The sequence below is a fragment of the Muscardinus avellanarius genome (assembly GCF_963383645.1).
Source record: "Muscardinus avellanarius genome assembly, chromosome: 7".
Taxonomy (NCBI): domain Eukaryota; kingdom Metazoa; phylum Chordata; class Mammalia; order Rodentia; family Gliridae; genus Muscardinus; species Muscardinus avellanarius.
Genome location: NC_137793.1, coordinates 87,038,342 through 87,062,391, shown reverse-complemented (window position 1 = coordinate 87,062,391; position 24,050 = coordinate 87,038,342). Strand labels below are relative to the sequence as shown.

Genomic DNA, 24,050 nt, shown 5'->3' with positions numbered 1-24,050 from the left:
AAGAATAAAATAGGGCTGAGGGTGTAGCTCAGAGGTAGAATGCCCCTGGGTTCAAGAAACACACACACACAACACACACACACACACAACACACACACACTAAAGGGAAGAGAGAGAGAGAGAGAGAGAGAGAGAGAGAGAGAGAGAGAGAGAGAGAGAGAAAGAAAGAAAGAAAGAAGAGGAGAGGAGATAAGGCAGGAGCCCTGTCCTATAAACTGGATCAACAAAGACAGCCAGGGAAGAACTGCTCCTGAGCTCTCCTCCAAGAACCCAAGATCTTAGACCTTAGAATGGTGTATGCAAATCTGCTTAGATTTTAGATGCTAACTTTGATGAGGGCACTTTCTGAGCACACTGTGATGGTAACTCCTACCTCTTTCCTTTCACTCTAGACATTCAATTTTCTTACTTCCTTTCTTTCCATCTTCTTTCTTTCCTCCCTTCCTTTTTTCTTTATTTTCAGTCTCTTTTTCTTTCTTTAAATTGAACCCAAGGGGCATTTTACCTCAGAGCTATACCCCCAGCCCTATTTAAAAATAATTTTTTTGAAACAGGGTCTTGCTAAGTTGCTGAGGGTCTCATTAAGTTTCTGAGGCTGGCCTTGACCTTGTGATCCTCCTCTCTTGGTCTCTGAAATACTGGGAATACAGGCACCCTGCCTAGTTCATCTACCATTTTCCTTAGAGTACTCATTGTTAAGTGAAATGGTCCTCCACAGTCATCTGGTCTTTGTTTCCCTCAGTAGAAGATCCAGGAAAACAGGCTTTAAGCATCACTGGGCATCAGGCTAGCACACTGTAGACATATGGTCTGTGCTGAGGGTCCCAGCCACAACAGGAAGACCCAGGGACCGCATGGGGCCAAGGCCGTGGTGGAGGCAGAAGGGTCTGAGCACAGATGTCTAGGGTGTGCTCATTTCTGTCTCAGAGGGATTTGTTCAGAGATTGGGGTGGGCCTACGCTAGCAGGTGGCGGCAGCACCTGAGTGTCTGGTGTTAGGATCTGGCTGGGCTGGGCTGGGCTTCCTGCCAACAGCTGGGGTGCCAAATTGGGACTGAATTGGGGTGGGAATGACAGGAGATGTGGAGACTTTATTCTTTATTCTTTGGGGCCAGAGGAAAGCTGTTGGTATTTTTTAAGCAAGGAAGTGACAAGGTTGGATTCCTAATTTGGAAAGAGTCAGCTGATTGTAGTGCAAAAGCTGCACTGGAGGAGGGAGAAATGGGGCAGGGAGACAGGGGCAGGCGTGGGTCTAGCCAGGTCCAGGTGAGGGAGGACCATTCGGGGCTGAGCCAGGGACTGTGCGTTTGAGAGGAGCAGGGGCGTGAAGACCAGAGAGACAGGCTGCGGACAATATTCTCCTGAGGATAAAGCTAGCACAGACACAAGGGTTAGCACTCACGAGGTACATAGCTGCTCGGACAATCACACAAGATCTCGTTCTGCTAAAAGGAGACTGTTTTAAATTCTTGAACTTATCCAGCCCACAGAAGGCAAATAAAGGGCAGAGAAGAGAAGAGGGGTGCAAAAACTGAGTGCTGACCATGCCCCAAGCCACCCTGGGAGGGGGAGCGCCCCCATGTGACTGAGGGGAAAACCAAGCTCCACATCTGTGTCTAAACTCACAAGGCTGGTAGGGGTTCCAGAACCCCATAAGGAGCCGCTTCCTGGTCTCCAGTTGGAACAGCTAGAGAGCCCTGGTGGGGATGTGGATGTGGGCTGTCTCCTCAGGCTGAGAACGCAGAGGACTGGAGCAAGCGCCGAGCAGGCGGCTCTGGGCCACAGGAGAGCAGTGTACAGAGGGCCCCGGGCGGGCAGGGTGGAGCAGTGGTGAAGGCCTTGTTAGGGCCATCTCGTGCTGGTTGCACTCAAGAGAGAGGCTGGTCACCCCCTTTCTCTGTTCCAGACCCCAATTCCCCAGCTGCCTGCACCAGACCCTCCCCAAAACCCAACTCTGGGCGAGAGTCTGGCAGCTGGACCATTAGGTTATGTGCACATTTTCTTCAAAAAGAATGACCGAGGCGCACCCAAAGCTGCAAGGGACATTTAGACTACTGTTTAGCCGGCGGTACTGTGCACACACGTTCTCAACCGTGCCGGCTCGCTTTAGGCCTTTCTTCTGGACTCAGAGCTGGTTAGAATGAGTCTTCAGAGCCAGGCTTGGTGGCATGTGCTCGAAATCCCAGGACTTGGGAGGCTGAGATGGGAGGATCGCAGGTTTGTGGCTAGCCTCAGCTGCTTGTGAGCCCTCTGCAACTTAGTGAAATCGTGTTTCAAAATAAAAATAAAATAGGGCTGGGGATGTAGCTTAGAGGTAGAATGCCCCTGGGTTCAATTCCCAGTAAAACACACACATACACACACACACACACACACACACACACACACACACGCACACACACACACACACGAGTCTTCAGCTTAAATAACTGCAAAATGAGAATAATAATTGTTCCTGTTTCAGATAAATAATAGGAGCAGTAGGTGAGATGAGACATGTGAGTGGTCCCCAAAGGCTTTATTCCAAACTGAGGACTTAAAGTCCCAGGAGTCTGAATTTCTATTGTATTTTTCGGCTACCAGCGGAGCACCTAAGCAGGGAAAAGCTCTTCGCTGCTGCCACCTAGTGCCCATCTTGGGAATGGCGCTCAAGTGGAGGTCTGAAGGAACCTTGCCTCTCTCCAAAGGCCAACAGCCAATGCCCGTGTGAGACCCTGGCCATTTTCTGGATAATGCTACCTGTATACTGGAAGATGCCACTGCACGCAGAATGGCCTTTTAAGTTAGAAGCCCCCAAGTCATTTATTTCTCCATTTCCCGCTAACTGCTTTGTTAGTCTGTTTTTTCCTTCCTCTCTTCCCACAGGCGATCTCATGCTGAGAGTGGGAGCTGAAACTGCCTTCTAAAGACCTGGCCCTCCCTGAGGCCAACAAAAATCAGACAACAGGAGAATTACAACTTATCTCTGGCTAGCACAGCCTGGCTGAATCTACACAATTTATTTCCTGGATTTTTTGATTCTATAAATTGGATCCTACAGCACCTCTGTAGGATGGGCCAAGGCAGATTAGCTGTCTTCCAGGTCTGGGCAAAACTGTGATTAAATTCATTTTTTCCTTTTTATAATGTTTTTCTCTTATTTATGATGTACATGGGTGACTGAATCCAGTTGGTCGGGACCCCAGCAGCCTCTGGCTTAGCCCAAGTAATGGAAGGTGTGTTCATTGAGGCAAAGACCAAGGGGGCCACCTCCCCGCCTGGTTCTGGCCTGTGCCTCCCTGTGTCACCGTCCCCTCTTGGTTCTCCAGGGCAGGTTTTTGAGTCAACACAGTGCTTCGAGAGCCGCTTTAAGTCACCACATTTGGAGAGAGAGGAGTGCAAATTAAACATTTATTTTGCAAGTTAAAGAGGCAGTCCAGAAGTTGTGGAAGAAGGAAGCCAAGCCTGAGAGCCGAAAGTGTGGTTATAGAAAGACAATAGAGAGGTCCCCGTGAAGGACCAGAGGCAGGCCGTGGGGTGATCCCAGGCCCTGGCCTTGGGCTGGCGCCGGAGGGGCCCTGGGGACTCATTTCCAGTTGCAGCACTTGCAAAGCTCACTGAACACCAGGCCTGAGGGGCAGCTTTGCTGGAACAGCCGTGTCCCTGCACAGATGTAGAAGCTGGACTCATCCTGAGGGTTGGGGTAGAGCCCATCAGATTTGCCCTGACAGAAGGTGTCTTGCCCAGGGCTGGGGTCCTGCTCAGGCTCAGAGGGCTGATCTGGTATAGGGACCTCAGGTTCTGGGGGGCCTGGAGGCGTGTATGGAAGACCTGGAAAGACAATGAAGATTCAACCGAGGTTCAGCCAGCAGATCCCAAACCCATAGGCAGAACATACAGGCAGAAGCTGTAGGAGGCAGCACCCCACACCTCACAGCCACACCTACAGCTGGACACAGCTCAACAGACGGCACCTGGCCACGTGTACATCAGTGGATCAAGGGCCATATACCACCCACGGAGGGGTCCCGGGGGTCCCACACAGCAGCTGAGTGCAGGCGCTCTCTCTGCAGTCCCAGGCTCAGGGCCTTTGGAGTGAAGCCCCAGTTTCAACACCCTGGCAGGCATTGCCACAGCAGGAGAGAGGAAGGAGAATGTGAAAAGAAAATGGTTTCAACAGTGTCCTCAGCACTGGGGGTTGCATGAACTTTGGGAAATCACAATGTTGGGGCCCAGGCATTTCCTCAGAAGGGACTGCACCTGTGGTTTGAGGTGGGAGAGTTTATATCCCACCTGGAGTCCCCGGCCCCTTACTCACTCAGCTCCCGCCGTAGTGCCTGGATGAGCGGGTATCGGCCCTGGTTGCAGAAGGAGCCAGGGAAGTCATCTAAGTCCAGGGTCCAGACCATGGCCCCGCCCAGGCCCTTCTGCTTCAGATAGCTGACCTGTGCAGGGAGGCTGCAGATGTAGGAGGCTGCAGAAGCCCAGATCACCCAGCCCGAGCCCAGCCTCCTCAACTGATGGGGCCCTCTGTGCTCAGCACCCTCGGGCCTATGGGTCTGGAAATGGTCCTGGGTAAAGACTCTAGTCCTAAGCCTGCTGGCTGTAAGCATGGCCTGGGTAGGAGGGGGCAGAGGGGTGAAGAGTAGTGACTGTGGGTGGTCCTGCCTTAGTATCTTGGTCATTTTGGGGCTGAGCTACTGCTCTTTATTGTTTTTGCTGGGAATTGAACCCAGGGGCATTCGACATGTGAGCTACATCCCTAGCCCTTTTTAATTTTGAAACAGGCTCTCACTAAGTTACCGAGACTCTTGCTAAGTGGCTGACATTGGCCTCAAAACTGCCATCTTCCTGGCTCTGCCTCTCAAGAACAGGGATTATAGGTATGTGCCACCGTGCCTGGTTGAGCTATTGCACTAGATTGCCAACTGCTGGTTTGATAAGTTCAGTTCCCATAGAAAATGACCAAGGTTCCAGGAAATCTGCATCCAGCCACACTTCACCATCTTCACGCCCTTGCTCCCCAGGCCTTCTCTCCATCAGGCTCCCCAGGGAACACAGGGTGGCCGTGTGTGCCCTCTCAGGGCTTCCCTGTCCCTCCACCCTTCCACGGGTCCCTCCATCCTGCTTGCCCAGCATGGGCTGGAGGGTCAGGGTGGTCTGGACCCCCTGCTGGCCCTGGACTCACTCTCCAGCCGCCCCCCTTCTGCACCAGCCCTGATCAGGAGCCACGCCTGCTTCCCAGAGTTCACGCTCTGGTTCCTGCTTGGCTGCATCTTTGCTCATGCAGTTTCCTCCAGAAATGCCCACCGTCTATGCTTCAGGACTTATCTCAAGCACCTTCTGCCACATCCCCAAGCACCTTCTCTCACCGCCCCCCCCACCCCGCCACATCACGCTGCTCCTGGATTCTCCCACTTTTAACAGAACCTGCCAGTGTCGACCCCATATGATACAGATGTGGGATATGCAGATATACACAGTGTCCTTTTTCAGGAGCTAATGATCTGGCGGGGAAGAGAGGCTGGAAACAGATCAACCAATTTTGGGAAGGAGGAGAGGATCCTATAAGGAGATCAAAGGTCCATGATGGTAACATGCTCCAAATATTGCCAACAGATTGAATAAAATCCTGTGCCTTTCTCCTCCTCATGTGTCCCTAGAACTTGTATTTAATAAAATGCAAAGCCTTTCAAGTGTGTTATTCCATTCTCATTGTGCCTTTTCTTAATCAGTCAGTGGGAAAGGTGCAAAATACTATAACATGGAGATCTCTGAAGTGTTGGGACATTTACAAGGAGAACCTTGAAGAGGTTCTGAATTTGTTACTGACTGGCCTTGGGCCTGCCCAGGGCCGCCTGCTCCCGGCAGGGCCAGGACTTACCTTGGCTTTGAGGCTCTCCACATCATCAAAACCCACCCACTGGTCACCCCGGAAGACGTAGGGCACTTTCTGCTCCTTGATTCTGTGCTCCCCCCTCCAGGAGCAGACCTGCAGGAACAGAGGGTAGAGCTGGGAAGAAGGAAGACTCTGGCGGGCACCTGCCTGTCCCTGCCAGAAGGATCAGAGATTGAAAACTTCCTGTCTGGGGAGCCTGGAGAACATAGGAGATTCTAGATTGAGTGACCTAGATCCATAGATTCAGGTACCTGGGCTTACGGGTAAATCCAAGATGGTAGGGATGGGATGGGAGTCACATGACCAGAATTCTCTGCCTGCCATCCTCACTCAGGTAGCTACACGTGTAGCCCAGAAGGAGCCCTCTCACCTCCCAGGCATCTCCTGCCCCCCGTGGTATTCATAGTGGCTGAGTTTTCCTACCTCGTAGTAAGCCAGAAAACCTTGTTCTTTAGTAAAGGGCCCAGGGGAGCCAGGCCCCGTGGCTGGGGCCCCCACTCTGGTGTCTGATGAGGAAGCCAGGGTGAAGGATCGTCCATACATGGGCATGCCCAAGACCAGCTTGCTGGCAGGGGTCCCCTTCTGTAGCCACAGTTGCACAGCAGAGTCCTGGTGGTGGGGAAGGAGGAGCTGTTAATCCTCTCTGCCTTCAGCCTGGTTCTGGTTGTTCAAGAAAAGGGACTTCAGAGAGGCCAGGAGGGCAGGGACTCCTGGGCTGGAGACTCCGGGGCCTCCATTAGTGCTCTAACTCGCTCACCTTCTTTATTTTTTTTTTTTTTTATTTTTTTTTTTTGGTGGTACTGGGGTTCCTGGAAGCCCTTCTATCTCCGGGCTACACTCCCAGACCTATTTTTACATTTTTATTTGGAAACAGGGTCTCCTAAGCCAGCGCGCGTGGCTAGCTTCGAACCTGCGCGATCCTCCTGTCTCTGCCTCCCAAGCGCGGGGATTACAAGCGTGCGCCACCACGCCCGGCGCTCACCTTCTTTAGAACCTGCCTTAGACCTCTGGCCCCAGTGGGAAGCTATGTGGCACTCTAGCAAAGGACAGGGGCTTGGGAGTCGGACAGTCACTCACGGGACATGTATTTGCTGTTAGCCCGCTGTGTGTCAGGTTCTGCCCTAGATGTTTGGGATCTAGGACAGATCAGACAAAGCAGATCTAGAACTAAGTAACAGGGACCCCCACCTTACTGGGCAACTTATTCAAAATGGAAATGATAAACTGGGTGTGGGGGTGCACACCTGTAATCCCAGTATTTGAGAGGCGGAGACGGGAGGATCCCAGGTGCCAGGTCAGCCTCAGCAACTTAGCGAGACCTTCAGGAACTGAGCATGACCCTGTTTCAAAGTAAAACATAAGCCGGGCGTGGTGGCGCACGCTTGTAATCCTAGCATGTGGGAGGCTGAGACCGGAGGATCGTGATTTGCAGACAGCCTCAGCTACTTAGTGAGGCCTTTTGCAACTCAGTGAGACCCTGTTTCAAGATAAAGAATAAAAAATAGGGCTGAGGGTGTAGCTTGGAGGTAGAATGCCCTTGGGTTCCATCCCCAGTACCGCAAAATAAAATAAAATAAAATAAAATAAAATAAAATAAAATAAATAAAAAGGGGACAGGGTGATGCTCGGAGGTAGAATGGATCTGGGTTAAAGCCTCAATATATCTCTATATCTATCTATCTATCTATCTATCTATCTATCTATCTATCTCTCATCTATCTATGTCTCTCTCTCTATATATATATATATATGAATTAATTAAAAGGAAATATTAAAGACAGTCACCCGTAGAGGCACTGCATGAACTAAAGGCCATGATGCCTATGACAGATCTAGCACAATGCAATACAGGGGGCTGTGGTCATCGTCCTTATCGTTATTGTCACTGTACATTTCGCCTGAGCATAAGAGCAGGGAATTGAGCGTGCTTTGCTAATTTCTGCATCTCCAGGGCCTGGGAAAGTGCCTGGCGCTTAAGTGCTCTAGTAGAAAGCTCAGGGGTGTGCACAGCATCTTCACCTTCACCGCCTCTGGACGAGGCCGTCCCTCAATCACATGTTACTTAAGACAGAATGCTACCAGGCCTGGGATGGGAGCAGATACCCAGTGGAAGAGTGTGTGTGTGTGTGTGTGTGTGTGTGTGTGTGTGTGTGTGTGCGCGTGTGGTACTGGGGCTTGGACCCAGTGGCATTATGTCTCTGAGTAACACCCCCAGCCAGTTTTAATTTTTTGTTTTGAAACAGGGTCTTGCTAGGCTGCTGAGGGTCTCACTACATTACCAAGGCTGTCCTCAAACCTGCAATCCTCTTGTCTTATCCCCCCGCCCCAAAGTACTGGAATTACAGGCATGCACCACTGCACTCAGCTCTGGCTGACAATTTTTGACATTTAAGATATAGAGAGGGCTGCTGAGTGGAGTAGTGGGCAGCGCACTCCTGTAATCCTACCGTAATCCTAGAGTTTGAGAGGCTGAGACAAGAAGATAACAGATTCAAGCCAAGTCTCAGCAACCTAATAGATGCCCTCAACAATTTAGCAAGAGCCTGTTTCAAAACAAAACCAAAAAAAGAAAAAAAATGAAAAGGGCTGGGGGTGTAGCTTGGAGGTAGAAGACCCCTGGGTTCAACCCCAGCAGCAACAACACACAATATAGAGTAGGCTTATAAAAAGTTTTTGTTTTTTTTTTTTAAAGGATGCTGAATGAGCAAGAGTTGCTCAGGCAAGCCAACCCACCTTGGGCTAAAGCCAAGCCTGCCCTTTTCAGGAGCTGGGGATAGATCCTCCCTGAGTGACATTCCTGGAGATGATGTCAACTCAGGAAAGATCTCACCCCGAAATCACCTTCTGGAAGGCTGACCAATGGCCAGGGAGCAAAAGTCTACCCATTATCTTGAAGGAAGTGGGGCGAGGGTGTGAGGTCAGCAGGAGCCATACTGGTGAGGACCTCAGCTCCAAGCCACCCACCATCACTTGGTTATTTTATGTCATTAAACTGGTTTGTTCTGTTTACTGTCGGCTAAGGTGCTGCACAGAAGGCAGGTTCTCCCCTCAGCAGTAGAAAGGAACAGGAAAATAAGACAAGCAACACACAATCCTGGTTTCTCAGAGCCCTGCTTGGTTTCCTGACTCCTTCCCCTCAGTTAGGAACTTTCGGCTCAAAGGAGGTCACAGACATGGCCTGCTGGACAGGGGCCCTCTCGCTGCTTACCACATTGAATTCGGCCGCTGCACCACTGTCTCCTGTCCCCTTGTAGAGGGGACTGTTGTGTCCTGTGACCTTCTCCCAAGAGCCATGGAAGTCATAGGCCAGAAGGTTGAAGAAATCCACGTGCCTGCAGGCGGCGTAAGAAAAGGGGGTGAGGGCGAGTGATCTGGGGGCCCTCTTTCCTACCCACACCGTAGGCCTGGGGAGGGACCGCATGGCCGGGGGTGGGTGGGTGGCAGGCTGGCCCTGGCTCAGTGGCTCACACTCTTCAGCCACCCTCCATCCTGGCCGCATTCACCTGGCCTCACAGTCAGCAGCAACATCTGACACCTTCTCCGCACCCCCCTGCCCCCCACCCCCACGCCCTCGGCCCTCATTACTCCAGCAGGAAACCTGCTACTATTTTGTGATTCTGGAATTCTAGTTCAGTATTTCATAAACTTTGTGCATATGAGTCCCTGTAAAATGCAAATGCTTGCTCAGCAGGCCTGGGGTGGGCATGAGAGCCCAATTTCTTTTTTTTTGGTGGTACTGGGGGTGGAACCCAGAGGCTTTCTACCTCTGGGCTATACTCCCAGACCTTTTTAAAAAATATTTTATTTGGAAACAGGGTCTCACTTAGTTGCTGAGAGCCTCACTAAGTAGCTGAGGCTGGCTTCGAACCCGTGCGATCCTCCTGTCTCAGCCTCCCAAGTGCGGGGATTACAAGCATGCGCCACCACGCCCGGCCCAATTTCTTTCTTTTTATTTTATTTTCTTTTATTTATAGTGGAGGTTGAACCCAAAAGCATTCTACCTCTCAGTTTATTTTATTTTTTATTTTGAAACAGAGTCTTGCTAAGTTGCTCAGGGTCTCAATTTTGGGTTGCTGAGGCTGGCCTCAAAATTGCAATCCAGCCTAAATACTGGGATGACAAGCATGCACCACCATGCCCGGTTGAGCACCCACATTTCTAACAGGCTCCCAGGTGTTGTAGGGGCTGTGGGTCTGCACACTGCATGAAGGCTCCAGGAGCCAGACCACCCATTCACTTGGAGACGCTCAGGGGCTCCGTTCTCCACGTCCCCTCCCCCAGGAGTGTCTTCACTTTAAGAGTGAGCTGCCAACCAGACACGGTGGTGGATAATGCCTGTAACTCTAGTACTTGAGAGGCTGAGATGGGAGGATCTCAGGTTCAAGGACAGCCTCAACATTTTTTTTTTTTTTTGGTGGTACTTGGGTTCCTGATAGCCCTTCTACCTCTGGGCTACACTCCCAGACCTAATATATATATATATATATATATATATATATATATATATATATATATATAATGTTTTTTTTATTTGGAAACAGGGTCTCTTAAGCCAGTGAGGCTGGCTCCGAACCAGCGCGATCCTCCTGTCTCTGCCTCCCAAGCGCAGGGATTACAAGCGTGCGCCACCACGCCCGGCCAGCCTCAACATTTTAGCAAGGCCCTCAGCAACTTAGTGAAACTGTTTCAAAATAAAAAATAAAATAAAAGGCTGGGGGTGAAGCTCAGAGGTAGACTAGCCCCGGGTTCAATGTGTGTGTGTGTGTGTGTGTGTGTGTGTGTGTGTGTGTGTGTGTGCGCGTTCCCAAAGTAGAGAGCAAAGACCTGAAAAAGAAAGATCTGGAATGGTGGGGTGCATAGCAGACACAAGGAGGAAGGCCTTCCTGGATACGCTGTGGTGTCCCAAAGCCATATCTGCGGCTGAAGACCTGCTCTGCTCCAAGGAAGCTCAGTGTGCCTGGGTCACTCCTCCCTCAAAGGACACATGGTCCAAGTCACCTGCCCGAGACTCACTGAGAGATTTTGTCCACCTCGTAGCCAGCCTCCACATGGCCTCTCCCAGCCGGGACGGCAGCACTCAGGAGGAGTCGCTCTGTCCTTGAGGTCTGGGATTCCTGCAGGAAGGCCTTCGCTAAGTCCTGCGGGGATAGCGGAGAGTAAGCACGGAGCCAGGCCCTTGCAGGCCCCATGAGTCCTGTAGGGCTTCACTCGCAGGAGTTTGAAAGCCGACCACAGCGCTGGTCTGAACTCTGCAAATATGTGAAGCCTCCGACCTTGGGGCCAGCACAGCATGGGGCTCTGGGGCCCTTGGCAGGCCGGTGAGCCTTTTCCCACCCTGCTGTACCTGCACCAGGGCCGTGAAGCGCTCCTTATCCACAGCAGGGCTCCCCCGGCTTCCTGGGTACTCCCAGTCCAGGTCGAGGCCATCAAAGCCATGTGTGCGCAGAAACTTGATGGCCGAGCGAACAAAGATCTGTCGGTTGCTGGCCGTGGCCACCATGTCTGTGAACCTGTGGGTAAGGACGGGGGTGTGAGCCTGCCTTGGGGCCAGACAGATCACACAGGATACTGATAGATATTCTTGTGTCTCAGCCCCGGAGGGCAGCTTCAGGGGCGGCTGGGATATGGGCCTGCTTAAGAAATAGGGACAACAGAAGCATTTCCTATTCTCAGATGTTGATATTACTAGTGAGCATTGACTCATTAGGAGCCCCGCTGCCCAAAATTCCTTGTGAAACCTTACCAGCCTATGCCCAAACAGTCCCATCTTCTTCCACTCTGCAGGGAGGTTTATTTTTTTATTTTTATTTTATTTATTTATTTATTTATTTATTTATTTATTTATTTATTGTGGTACTGGGGTTCCTGGAAGCCCTTCTACGTCCAGGCTACACTCCCAGACCTATTTTTATAATTTTATTTGGAAACAGGGTCTCTTAAGCCAGCGAGGCTGGCTCCAAACCAGCGCGATCCTTCTGTCTCCACCTCCCAAGCGCGGGGATTACAAGCGTGAGCCACCACGCCCGGCAGCAGGGAGGTTTAAACAAGAAGAAAAATAGCTGGGCATAGTGGTATGCCTGTAATCTCAGTACTTAGAAGGCTAACACAGAACGAATTGCAGGTTTGAAGCCAGTCTCAGCAATTTAGTGGGACTCTGTTTAAAAATAAAAATGAAAAGAGCTTGGAGTATAGCTTGGAGGTAGAACACCCCTGAGTTAAATTCCAGTGCAGAGAGAGAGAGAGAGAGAGAGAGAGAGAGAGAGAGAGAGAGAGAAGAGAGAAGAGAGAAGAGAGAAGAGAGAAGAGAGAAGAGAGAAGAGAGAAGAGAGAAGAGAGAAGAGAGAAGGAAGAAGAGAGAAGGAAGAAGAGGAGGAGGAGGAGAAAGGAGAGGAGAGGAGAGGAGATGAGAGGGGAGGGGAGGAGAGGGGAGGGGAGGGGAGGGGAGGGGAGAGAGAAGTTTCTAAGATATAGAGAGTATAGCCAGGTTAGCAAAGACTCGGGTAACCTGTGGAGAGCTGTTTCGTTTCCCTGGAAGGTTAACCTGTCATCTTCCTTCTCACTTGCATCTGCAGAGTGCTTTGTGCTATGGTTGTTCCTGGTGCAGAGCTCTTCAAAATCCCTGCTCCAGGACCCACCTCTCATATCTTCCTTTTTCAACAGCCCCGCAAGAAGTCCATGGACTTCTTTGGGGTCTCGAGTTCCTTAATAGACTGATCTTATTTTAATTTACTTTGTGTTTGCTTGTGTGTAAGTGTGTGTTCTGGGAATTGAACCCAGGAGAATTCTACTTCCAAGCTACACCCCCAGCCCTATTTTATTTTTTATTTTGAAATAAGGTCTTGCTAAGTTGCTGACACCCTCACTTAGTTGCTGAGGTTGGCTTTGAACCTTTGAATTTCTCCCATCTCAGCCGCCCAAGTACTGGAATTATAAGCATGAGCCACCACACCAGGCTTTTAATTTACATTTATTAATTTCTAATTTAATTAGTAGCAGTTCTTAAGTGGGGCCCGTGTGCCTGGGGACACTGGGCTAAAAACCTCCTCTGCATAGCTGAGCATGATGGCGAGTACCTGCAATCCCAGTACTTGGGAGACTGAGACAGGAGGATTGCAGGTTCAAGGACAGCCTCAGGAATGTAGCAAGATTCTCAGTTAAGTAACCTATTAAGACTTTGTTTCAAAACAAAAAATAAAAAGGGCTGGGGGTATAACTCAGATGTAGAATGCCCCTGGGCCCAATCCCTAGCATCACAAAACAAACACGCCTCCTGCATGTCAACAAAACTCTGAGTATTTGGGGAAGATGAGTCATAATATTCTCAAAAGGGTTCATGATTCAAGAGTTTTAGAATGATCGTTTAGAGTTTTGGGAACCACACACTCTAGATTTTCTAGGAAAAGTCTAGTTTCCAAATATTCTCTTCCATTATATCCATAAACCTTCAAGAAAGTCCCAGAAATGTCAATAATTTGACGTCCAAGTTCCATCTTATAGACTGCCTTTGCCATCTAGAAGTGGAAGAAAAATTCTTCCTTGAACAACCTCAGAAAACAGACACGCTATCCGGCGCCTGAGGCCATGAAGGAGGGAGAGACTGAGGTCTGGAGAGATCAGAAATGTCTGCACTATTTTAGGTCTTATGCATCTGACAAGACTGAAACGGTTACAACCAGGAGCCAGGATCTCTCCACCGCTAGGGCACAAGGACTCAGAACAAGAGTCTGTCCCCATAACCATCTCCCCTCATCCTGGCCACCTGGCCGGGGTCCCTGACCAGGCTGTCTCTGACAATTCTCCAGGACCCCACCCAGGGGCCCTGCCATACAGGTGCCCACGGCCCACTCACTTCCGGGTGCCAAATTTCCAGCCTCCAATGGATAGCAGAGTCTTGAGCTTAGGGTTCCTGAAAAGACAAGAAGTGTGTGAGCATTTACCCCCACCCCAGCTCCCAGGGATCCCTGATGGGATGGAGGGGTGTGGGGGGTGCAGGAGGGGATGGGGACATAGGTTCCTACGACCGTGGCTATACTGAAGGCACTGGGGAAAGCTGTGTGTGTCTGTGATGGAGGACCTCCTGTCTAACCGGGGAGACACTGTTCACGTGCACGCACAGGAGGAAATCAGGAAGCAGGCGACAAGCGGCCCTTGGAGAGGCTTTGTAAAGTGGCCTCAACACTTGAGCCGAAGGAGAAAGATTTAAGATTTCCTCCCCAGAGGAAGGAAATTCATGGGCAAGGGAAACAGTTTCACATTCCTGATCCTACTTGGACCTAAACTCTAAGGGCTGTTGAAAGTTGATTCCTTATTCTATGATCACCTCTTCCACATAAGTGCAAAGAGGCCCAGAGAGGTGATGTGGCTTGGACAAAGCCACACAGCAGATCCATGGCAGGACGGCAGCGAGGAGAGGTTCCTGGCCCAGAGGCGGTCCCTGTCCTCCCCACCACCCGTCGCGCCTCTTCCCTGTGGCTCACGTATTCTTCAGCCTGTTGAACTGCTGGTAGAGACTCTGGTCACTGGACTCCAGGAAGGTGAGCTGGTGGTCGTTCATGCCGGCAAAGGCGTAGATGAGATGTGTGCACAGGTTGGGGTCTATGTCCCTGGGCAAGAAGCGAGCCGCGCCCTCTCGGTACTGGGCCCAGTTGGTGAAGTAGCATGCCAGTTTTGTAGCAGAGCCTGCCGGGTTGGAGTGAAGGGAAGAAATGGCTGTCAGAAGGGCCTTCTGGAGGGTCTTATGCGGAAGCTAGGGAGTGATCCAGATATAAGAGGGATTTCGGATAATGGAGGAGAAACTCCAGTGGAGTGAGGGAGGGGGTCTAGGAGAGGGTGGTGGTGCAGGGAGGGAGAATTAATGAAGGAAACACTTCCATTGACGTTATGTATGTACGTGAATTGACCAGCGCCAATCTCAGCATCACGTATGGGGAAAGGGAGGGGCTGGGGATCTGGGGGAGCTCACCCAGTGCTGTATGCTTGTATGTCATTCTGAACTACATTATGATGCAAAACTACAATGCACCAATAAAAATATATATATAAAGAGGAGGAGGAGGAGGAGGGGAGGAGGAGCCTTGTGGGAGTGGGCGCCTTGGGACCTGGGGCAGGCAAGGCCTTGGCTAGCTGTCCAATAGGCAGAGTAAGTGTGGGCTCTGCCTGTCAGAGGTGATATTTGCTTCTGTTCGGGCAGCACCTCAGAGTTAGGAGAATGTTTTCAGAGACCAGTGTGAGCGGCCAGCTCGGGACACCTGTGAGTGGACAGGACCATGTCACCATTTCCATCTCACCCCGTAGAAGCAGAGGCTCATGAGCTTGGGACCCATCCCAGTTGGTATGCTGCCAAGAGGACGGGGCAAGGGGCTGGGAGCCCAGTCCTCTGACCCCCGAAGTCCCTGAAAGTCTCTAGGTTCAGAGCCCAGGTCCCCGGGGACTACCACCAGTTAGACTCTTCCCTCCAGGGGTTGAGCTGTCACAGAAGTTAGCCCCAGGCAGCCCGAGGTGAGGCCCAGGGGGAATTAAACACGGCATATGGAGCTGCCAAAAGGAGGGAGGCAGAATTTAAAAAACACTTCAGAATGTTCGTTAAAATGTAAATACATAGAGTGGCAGAGAGAAGGCCCCAGTTACAGGCCCAGGTTCATGTTTGTTTAATCTTGCATTAAAATAGTTATCCCTTAGAGAATCTGTGTTTACCATGATCACCGTGGAGGCTCTGATGAGCAAAGGCAGCTTGTCTCTGGCGTCCCCTATAAAGACGTGAGAAGACTGAGGAAGGAGGCTGTTCCAGGTGACTCTAGCTGGGTGCCCCCGTGGATCAGCCCTGGACTGGGTGGACCGGGACGTCAGAAAGCAGGAAAGCTAGTCTCTATTCCTGTGTCCGCCCAGATGAACTTCAGGTCCATCTCCTCTAGGTCTCGACCCCTCTAAAATGTCTTGCAGTGTCAAGGTCCTTCCTGTCCCGAGCCCTCTCGGGCGTGTGTTTGTATGGCCCAACGTTCTAAGTCAGGAGCTTGGTGGAATGGTGAGTTCAGACTCGAGCACACCTGGGGCAGGAGTCTAGACCTGGGGACTTTCCTTTGCCCCAACAGGGTCTCTTTATGCCCCTCTGACACCCATGGAACTGATGGGAGGGTGGAGGGAGATGGGGGGGGGGCAAAGAGGCTGTAAGATAAGGCACAGGTCTCAGCTGAAGCCGGGAGAACGAAGGGCCGACCCTGGGCAACGCCTGGCTTTGACAGAGGCACTAACACTCGGGAGTGGAGTTCGCAGCGACTCAGGAGGATCAGTGAATTCACTCGAGCAAAGGGAGGAAGGAGAGAACCGACCCAGAGAACACTCCTGGAGGAAGCATCAGGGAAGGAGCCAGGAGCCAGCCAGCCTCTTCCCTCCCTCCCTTCCTCCCTCCCTCCCTCCCTTCTTCCTTCCCTCGCTTCTCTCTCTCCCTCTCTCTTTCTTTTCTCTCTTTCTTCTCACTCTTTTTTTTTGGCACTGAGGATTAAGCCCAGGGGCATTCTACTTCTGAGCTACACTCCAGCCCTTTTTATTTTGAAACAGGGTCTCCCTAAGTTGCTGAGGCTGATCTTCAACCTGCAATCCTCCCGCTGAAGGTTGGATTCTTCAGCTTCCCAGTACTGGGATGACAGGCACGTGCCACTGCACCCAGCTAGGAGATTTTCTCTCTCTTTCTCTCTCTCTCTCTCTCTCTCTCTCTCTCTCTCTCTCTCTCTCATTGTGCGATAGTGTATTAAATGGCATCTGTGGATTTTTGTACCATGGAGGCATAAAAGTGCTGTGAGTAAGAGCGGAGACTCTGAAATGTCATCGCTGGACTGAAATCCCAACTCTGCAATTTGCTAGCCGTGTCCCTTGGCTTTCTCCTGTAAAGCAGGGCATCCACTGTGCCTCATACAATGTGCCTCGGAGGAAATTGTGGTTGAGAGTTAGTAAAACCTTCTGACCAGCAGGGCCACGGGGTGAGCTCTGTTCAGGAGGCTTTGTGTTTATTAAGCCTTGGTCCACATAAAGTCCTTTATCGTTGCTACATTGCAGTGAAGCCCAGAAGCACATTTGACTCCAGCTTTTGAGAAATCTCCAACCTCTCCCTCCCATACTTGTTTTTTTGGTGGCCCCCTCCTGTGAGACCAAGAGAGGGAATATGCTGCCACTGCCTCAGCCAGCATGAAAGGGGCAGTTGCAGGACGAGGACCCGCAGGACCAGCATTTCCAGGCCACTGATGCTCAGGGAGCAGGTGGGATGGAAAATGGACCTGGGAGTATGAGTTGCTGAATAACCCCAGATATTTGTTTTTCTGTTCCAGCAGAGAAGTTCCCTCAGCAGACACAGGGGCAATCGCGTTGCCCTTGCCAAATTATGGGGCTGGGGGCGCCGAGCTGGGTGAGGTGGAGGGCTTCCTTACCTCCTGGGGCTCAGAGCCAATAGCTGCAGACAAAGGAAGTCGTGTTGGGTGCTGTGAGTGCACAGAGGTGGGAGCAAGGACCTCAGAAAGACCTGAGAGAAGTGGACATGTAAGCGGATCCCATGGATGGTGGAGAAAGAGGCAAGAACCCTCCTGGGAGAAGGGGTGGCAGGGCTGTTCTGGGATGAGGACATTTGCAGGGGGAGAGCCTCCTTGAAACTTGGCAAGAGCCCTTGGTGTGTGCGAGAGAGAGAGAGAGAGAGAGAGAGAGAGAGAGAGAGAGAGAGAGAGATGAAGAAGAAGAAGAAGAAGGAGGAGGAGGAGGAGGAGGAGGAGGAGGAGGAAGAAGAAGAAGAAGAAGAAGAAGAAGAAGAAGAAGAAGAAGAAGAAGAAGAAGGGAGGAGGAGGAGGAGCAGAAGGAGGAGGAGGAGGAAAGGAAGGAAGGAAGGAAGAAAGAAAGAAGGAAGAGGAGGAGGAGGGCTGGAGGCTGGAGCAGAGCCCAGGGAAGGGCTGTGGGGACTGAGGGCTGGCCTCAGAGACCATGCCACTTACCCCATTGGATCATCAGCAGAGCCATCACACCTAAGCCACAGGAGAGAGAAGAAGGTGGTCACATCCTCCTTCTCACCGCCCCAGGTGCTGACAAGCAGGGTGGTGGAGGTGGTCAGGGAGGGCTGCTTTTACACCAGTCAAGCTTTATCCTTCCAGGGGGAGCCCTCTAGGGCACTGTGTCCATCCTTTCACCCAGACTAGATGGCAGAACCCCTTTTCTGGCAGGCTGGTCCTAGAAGCGGGTGCAGGATCCTCCTCCAGAGCCCCAGTGGAAGGCCACATGGACTAGGAAGACCGTGGGGAAACTGCTGACCCGTGAGGTATTCAGAGAGAAAGCTTCTCCAAAGCACAAGAAGATCCCATCCTCGGGCTAAAAAGAGCCTGTCAGAAGTACTGGGTAGGGAGATCCTGTCTCCGGCAGGCTACGGTGCCTCTGCCCCCCAATTTTTGACTTCCTGCTGCCTCCCCACTGCCGGCCACAAGAGGCTGACAGAATCATCCTTGGAGACCTAGGGCCAGGCACATCTTCAGAGATGTTTCTACCACCTTTCTCGTAATTGTGGATTTTCCACTTAACCCAATAAAACCTGCATGAAAAATTTCAAGGACACCCAGGGTCACAGCCCCCAATTTGTCCTCTTGCAGGACACCTGGCTGGGAAAGAATACCTCAGGTGTTCTTAGGTAAGGCCAAAAATAGATGCCTAAGAGCACAGGAGAGACAGAAACACCCAGTGTGGGGGCCACTGCCTGGATTTCCAGCACAGAAGGAGAAAAGTCATTTCTGGCCTGTTGGGGAAAGTCTTCCCTTGCAGCCCAGAGGCTCTTGGGATGAAAGAGAGGAACCCACAGGAAAGTAATCAAGGGACTGCCAGCCAGAGGCAGGAGGGAATGGAATGACCTTCTAAAGTTCTTCTCAAGTTCCTGCTTCCTTGCAGACTATATCAAGGGGCCACAAGCATCCTCATCTCCCACTACTCCTGAGGCCCAGCCCGCTCTCTGTCCATGACCACACACCTGCCCAGGCTGGGGACCACACCATGATGCTGGCTCCGCGGCAGACCTCGGCCGGTGCAAAGCAGTATCCAGGTCCTGTTCCGCTATTATCTGCTCACCCTGTCCCACGCCAGCTGGGAGTGTTGAAATCGAAGGGCAGAGTGTGGAGAGAGAAGAGGCCGGGGGTGGCACATGGAGAGACAGGGTGTCTAGCAGCATAGATTGAGCAAACTTGACACAATGGCCTTTAGCAATTCTTGCTTTTTCTGGATCAGTCATGGGGTATAAACTGAGTTCTTGGTGTTGCCAAACCGGGAGGCAAAGAGAGGAAAGTGGAAAGTGTTGGTTCACTTCTTGCAAGCTGAGCATGACTCTGTTCTTCTCTGTGTGGGTTGGTGAGGACCATGGGCAGCCCCAAACCTGATGGGCTTTGGAGACGAGAAATGGCTCACGGGGCAGGGCCGAGAGCTTCCAGACCCATCATCCTGCTTTTCAGAGGCCCTTTCTTTCTAACTTTTTAATTGGTGCATTGGGCGTAATAGTGAGATTTATATTGATACATTCATATATGCCCATATATTCTTTTGTCTGTTTCTTTACTGGTACCTTCCTTCCCTCCTCTCTCCCCTCCCCCAGTCCCCTTCTACTACTCTGCTGGGCTCTCTCTTTACTTTCAAGAAATCTCTTTTTCTCTCTAGCTTCCACATATGAGAGAAAACATAAGACCATTGATTTTCTGAGTCTGGCTGACCTACTTAATATGCAGTTCTCCTCTTCCACTCATTTTCCTGCAGCTGACATAATTGCATCCATCTTTGTGGCAGAATAAAATTTCATTGCCTGCCTGCCTGCCTTCTTTCCTTCCTTCCTTCCTTCCTTCCTTCCTTCCTTCCTTCCTTCCTTTCTTCCTTCCAATATCTTTCTTTCTACTGGGGATTGGACCCAGGTCTATTCTACCTCTAAGCTATACTCCCAGCCTTTTTAATGTTTTATTTTGAAACATAAAATTGCTGGCTAAATTGCTGAGGCTGGCCATGAATCTGTGATCTTCCTGTCTCAGCCTCCCAAGTACTGGGATTATAGGCATGAGCCATTACATCTAGCTATATATTGTGTTCCCTTATCCACCGAGGCTGTTTCCATAACTTGGCTATTGTGAATTGTGCTGCTAAAAACATGAGTATGCGTGGATCACTATAAATTAAATGTATAGTGATATAGTGACTTAAATTCTTTCAGAAAAATACCGAGGAGTGGTATAGCTAAGTCACATGGTGGTTCTATTTCTAGTTTGTTTGTTTGTTTGTTTGTTTGTTTGCAGTACTGAAGATTGAACCTAGGGGTGTTCTATCTCCAAGTTATACCCTCACTCCTGTTTTTTTTATTCTTTATTTTGAAACAGTTGCAGAGAGCCTCACCAAGTAGCTGAGGTTGGCTATCAGCCTGCAATCCTCATACCTTGGCCTCCCAATTACTGGGATTACAAGTGTGCACCACCATGCCCAGTTTATTTCTAGTCATTTGAGGAACCTCTGTACTGATCCCCACAGTATTTGTACTAATTTACAATCCCACCAACAGTGTACAAGGGTTCCTTTTCCCTCTACATCCTCAACAGCATTTATTATTATTGTATTCTTGATGACTGTGGTACTAACTGGAGTGAGATAAAATCTCCATATAGTTTTGAGTTATATTTCCCTGATTTGCTAACAGTGTTGGATATTTTTTCACATATTTGTTGTCCATTTGTATTTCTTCTTTTGAAAATTTTATTTAGTTCAATTGCCCATTGATTTATTTATCGGGTTATTTGTGAAGGGGTATGAGGGGGTTTGCTTTTTGAGTTTTTTAAATACATTTTGGATATTAATCCTCCGCTAGAGAAGTAGCTGGCAGATTTTTTCCTGTGCTTTAGGCTATCTTTTTTTTTTTCTTCTCGGTACTGGGGATGGAACCCAGGGGCATTCTACCTCTGAGCTACACCTATTTTTATTCTTTATTTTGAAACAGGGTCCCACTGAGTTGCAGAGGGCCTAAGTAGTGGCTGGGGCTGTCTGTGAACCATGATCCTCCTGTCTCAGCCTCCCAAATGCTGGGATTACAAGCGTACGCCACCACACCCAGCGACAGACTATCTTTTTAAATGTGTGCAGAAACTTTTTGATTTGATGTCATCTGATTGATTACTTTTTGGTTTTATTTCTTGAGCTTTAGGGATCAGTACTGGGGATGGAACCCAAGAGCATTCTACCTCTGAGCTACACCCAACCCTATTTTATTCTTTATTTTGAAACAGTATCTCACTGAGTTGCAAAGGGCCTCACTAAGTAGCTGAGGCTATCTGCGCAAGGAGATCCTCCTGTCTCAGCCTCCCAAGTACTAAAATGACAAGTGTGCCCCACCACACTTGGATTTTAGGGATCTTACTGAGGAAGTCGATGCTTGTGTCTATATGACAGAAAGTTGACTCTATTTCCTGAGGAGTTCTAAGAGTTCAAAGTTTCTAATCTAATTCCTAGCTCTCTGATCTACTTTGAGTTGACTTTGACTTTTGTACAGGATAAGAGATATGGGTCTAGTTTTCTTCCTTCTCCTCCTCCCTCCTCCTCCTCCTCCTTCTTCTTCCTCTTCCTCTTCCTCTCCTCCTCCTCCTCCTCCTCCTCCTCCTCCTCCTCCTCCTCCTCCTCCTCCTCCTCTTTATTTGGCACTGGGAATGGAACCCAGGGGCATTCTACCTGTGAGCTACATTCCCAGCCCTACTTTTTAAAAATTCCTTATTTTGAAACAGGATCTCACTGCCATCCTCCTGTCTCAGCCTCCCAAGTACTGAGATTACAAGTGTATGCCACCGGGCCCCGCTTTAATCTTATTTTCTACATGTGGACATCCAATTTACCCATGATTGTTTTAAAATTGGGCGTGGTGGCATGTGCTTGTAATCCCAGTACTTAGGAAGCTAAGACAGGAGGACCATAGGTTCAAGGATAGCCTCAGCCACTTAGTGAGGCTGGAGTGTAGCTTAAAGGTAGAATGACCTAGGTTTAATTCCCAGTGCCATAAAAATAAAAAAGATTCATCTCTGAAATTTGTTTTTTATTTCTCCTGTGTGCGGCATTTCTTTGAGTAATTTTTTGTAGTGCTGACTTAGTAGTCATATATTCTTTTGGCTTATTTTTATCTTGAAAGATTTTTATGTTTCCTTTGATTCTGAAGCATAATGTTGCTGGATAGAGCAATCTTGGGTGATAGTTATTTTCTTTTAGAGCTTGGGAGATATTTCAAATCCTCCTGGCTTTCAGAGTCTGGGCTGAGAAAGCAGCAGTTACTCTTTTTCTCTTGAGGCTTTTAAAGTTTTATGCTTATTCTCTGTATTAGGTGTTTTAATTATAATGTTCCATAGAGAGGCTCTCTATGGGCTTGTCTGTTTGAAGATCTGAATGCCTCCTGTATCTTGATGTCCATCTCCTTCCAAGGTTTGAAGTTTTTTCTCATCCAATCCTCATCCAATCCAACGATTCCTAGATTTGGTCCTAGGCTTCTTCAATATGCTAAACATGTTCTCTTATTTTCTTCCCTTTATTTCTGAGTGTTCACGATTATATAGCTTGTCTTGGCGGCCTGAAAATCTGTCTTCTAAGCAGTCTGATCTATTGCTGATGTTTCAACCACATTTTTCTTTTAAATTTGAGTTTATGGAGTCATTCATTTCCAGTTCTGCTTGGTTCTTTCTCAGATCTCTATCTTATTATTGAAATGCTCTTCACTTGGTGTATTTTCTCTCTTGTGTAATTCCTTCCCTCTTCTGTAAGAGCATCGAATATTGTAACATTGGCATTCGAATCCTTGTCGGTGGGACATCCTCCCAGCCGATGTTGAGTTCAGTTATGGGGGTGTTGATTTGGGAGGCCTCCTGTTGGCCTGTTCCCTCTTGTTTTCTCAGGTCTTGTTTTTGCCCATCCATTGAGACGGTTTCCTCTTCTTCTTTCAGGTGGGGGCCTCTAGTGAGTGGTTATCTCCTTTTTTAGCGTAATTCCCAGGCTGGGAGTATAGCTCACCATCACCAGGTCGTCAGCGTTCTCGAGGTACGAAGTTTAGCCTCCAGAGCCACTTTGAGAGACAAGGGCATCCGCCAGTAACAGTGGTCATTTAAAAGCAAAACATAAGTCAACATATACTTTAAAATGTGTCGCCAGTGTTCTCTGCAAGTTTACTAATGAGAAAATCATGTGAGAAATAATATGGAATAGGATTAAAAGCTAAGCATTAATGGTAGTATACTTAATACTAAATTATATTGGAAGAAGGGGGAAAATAAAGGGAGACCATTAATGGGGCAAGTTGCACTGCCTCCTAGCTGAGCTTTGCGGGAGCAGGGCACACAGCATCTACACCCCGTGAACCTGTAGTGTCACACTTGACTTTCTCACAGAAAAGGCAGAAATAACAGCAACAGTAGCAGCAGCAAATAACATGCAGCATTAAAATAAAACCCAGGTGCCTGCTACGACATCGACAACACAAATAACTCCCAAAGAGGAACGATCGGGTCAGTCATTCGCATCAAGACCATCACTCACCAACTGGACACAGCGCTCAGGTAAACACCTGGCGTCAACATCCACAGTCCTGATAACTGCAGCACCATGAACGTGGGGGCAGAAATGAAAGAAGCAAAATTATTCTAAACGATGCCAAAATATAAGTTCATTAAGAAAAAAGACAATGGGGTATATAATATTCAAAAGGCAAAAAGATGCCGGGAAAGGTGGTACCTGCCTGTAATCCTCGTACTTGGGAGGCTGAGACAAGAGGATCATGGGTTCGAGGCCAACCCCAGCAACTTAGCAAGACCCTATTTCAAAATAAAAATAATAAAAAGGGTTGAGGTGCAGCTCAGAGGTAGAGCACTCCTGGGTTCAGTCCTTCATATCAAAAATAAGAGGAACAAAGGTGAAGAGAGAGTTCTTTCTTCTGCTTAGAAGTAGCAGGTGGGAAGGAAAAGATTGTTAAAAATGGAAAGAGAGCTAGAGAAACTGACGATTGGAGGGAGAAGAAAAGAAATAGTAATGAGAGAAACAAAACCAAAACACAAACCAAAAATCACTGACCCCCTCAAAAAACAAGACAAAAAAAAAAAACAGCAAAAGGATAATAAAAGGAAAGATTATGAAAAAGTAAAAAATATGTATGTGTGTGCACGCGTGTA

At 49.4% G+C, this 24,050-nt stretch overlaps 1 protein-coding gene across 1 annotated transcript; it reads right to left on the bottom strand.

Moving 5' to 3' along the window:
- Nucleotides 1-3,564: 3,564 nt before the first annotated feature.
- Nucleotides 3,565-23,489, bottom strand: CHIT1 (chitinase 1; the record flags this gene model as incomplete). The annotated part of the gene is made up of 12 exons (XM_080698729.1): nucleotides 3,565-3,809; nucleotides 4,297-4,423; nucleotides 5,863-5,970; nucleotides 6,301-6,486; nucleotides 9,086-9,209; nucleotides 10,891-11,015; nucleotides 11,222-11,387; nucleotides 13,727-13,783; nucleotides 14,355-14,556; nucleotides 17,847-17,876; nucleotides 19,193-19,269; nucleotides 23,422-23,489. The coding sequence occupies 12 exons, from the start codon at nucleotides 23,487-23,489 to the stop codon at nucleotides 3,565-3,567; spliced, it is 1,515 nt and encodes a 504-aa protein (XP_080554855.1).
- Nucleotides 23,490-24,050: the final 561 nt, after the last annotated feature.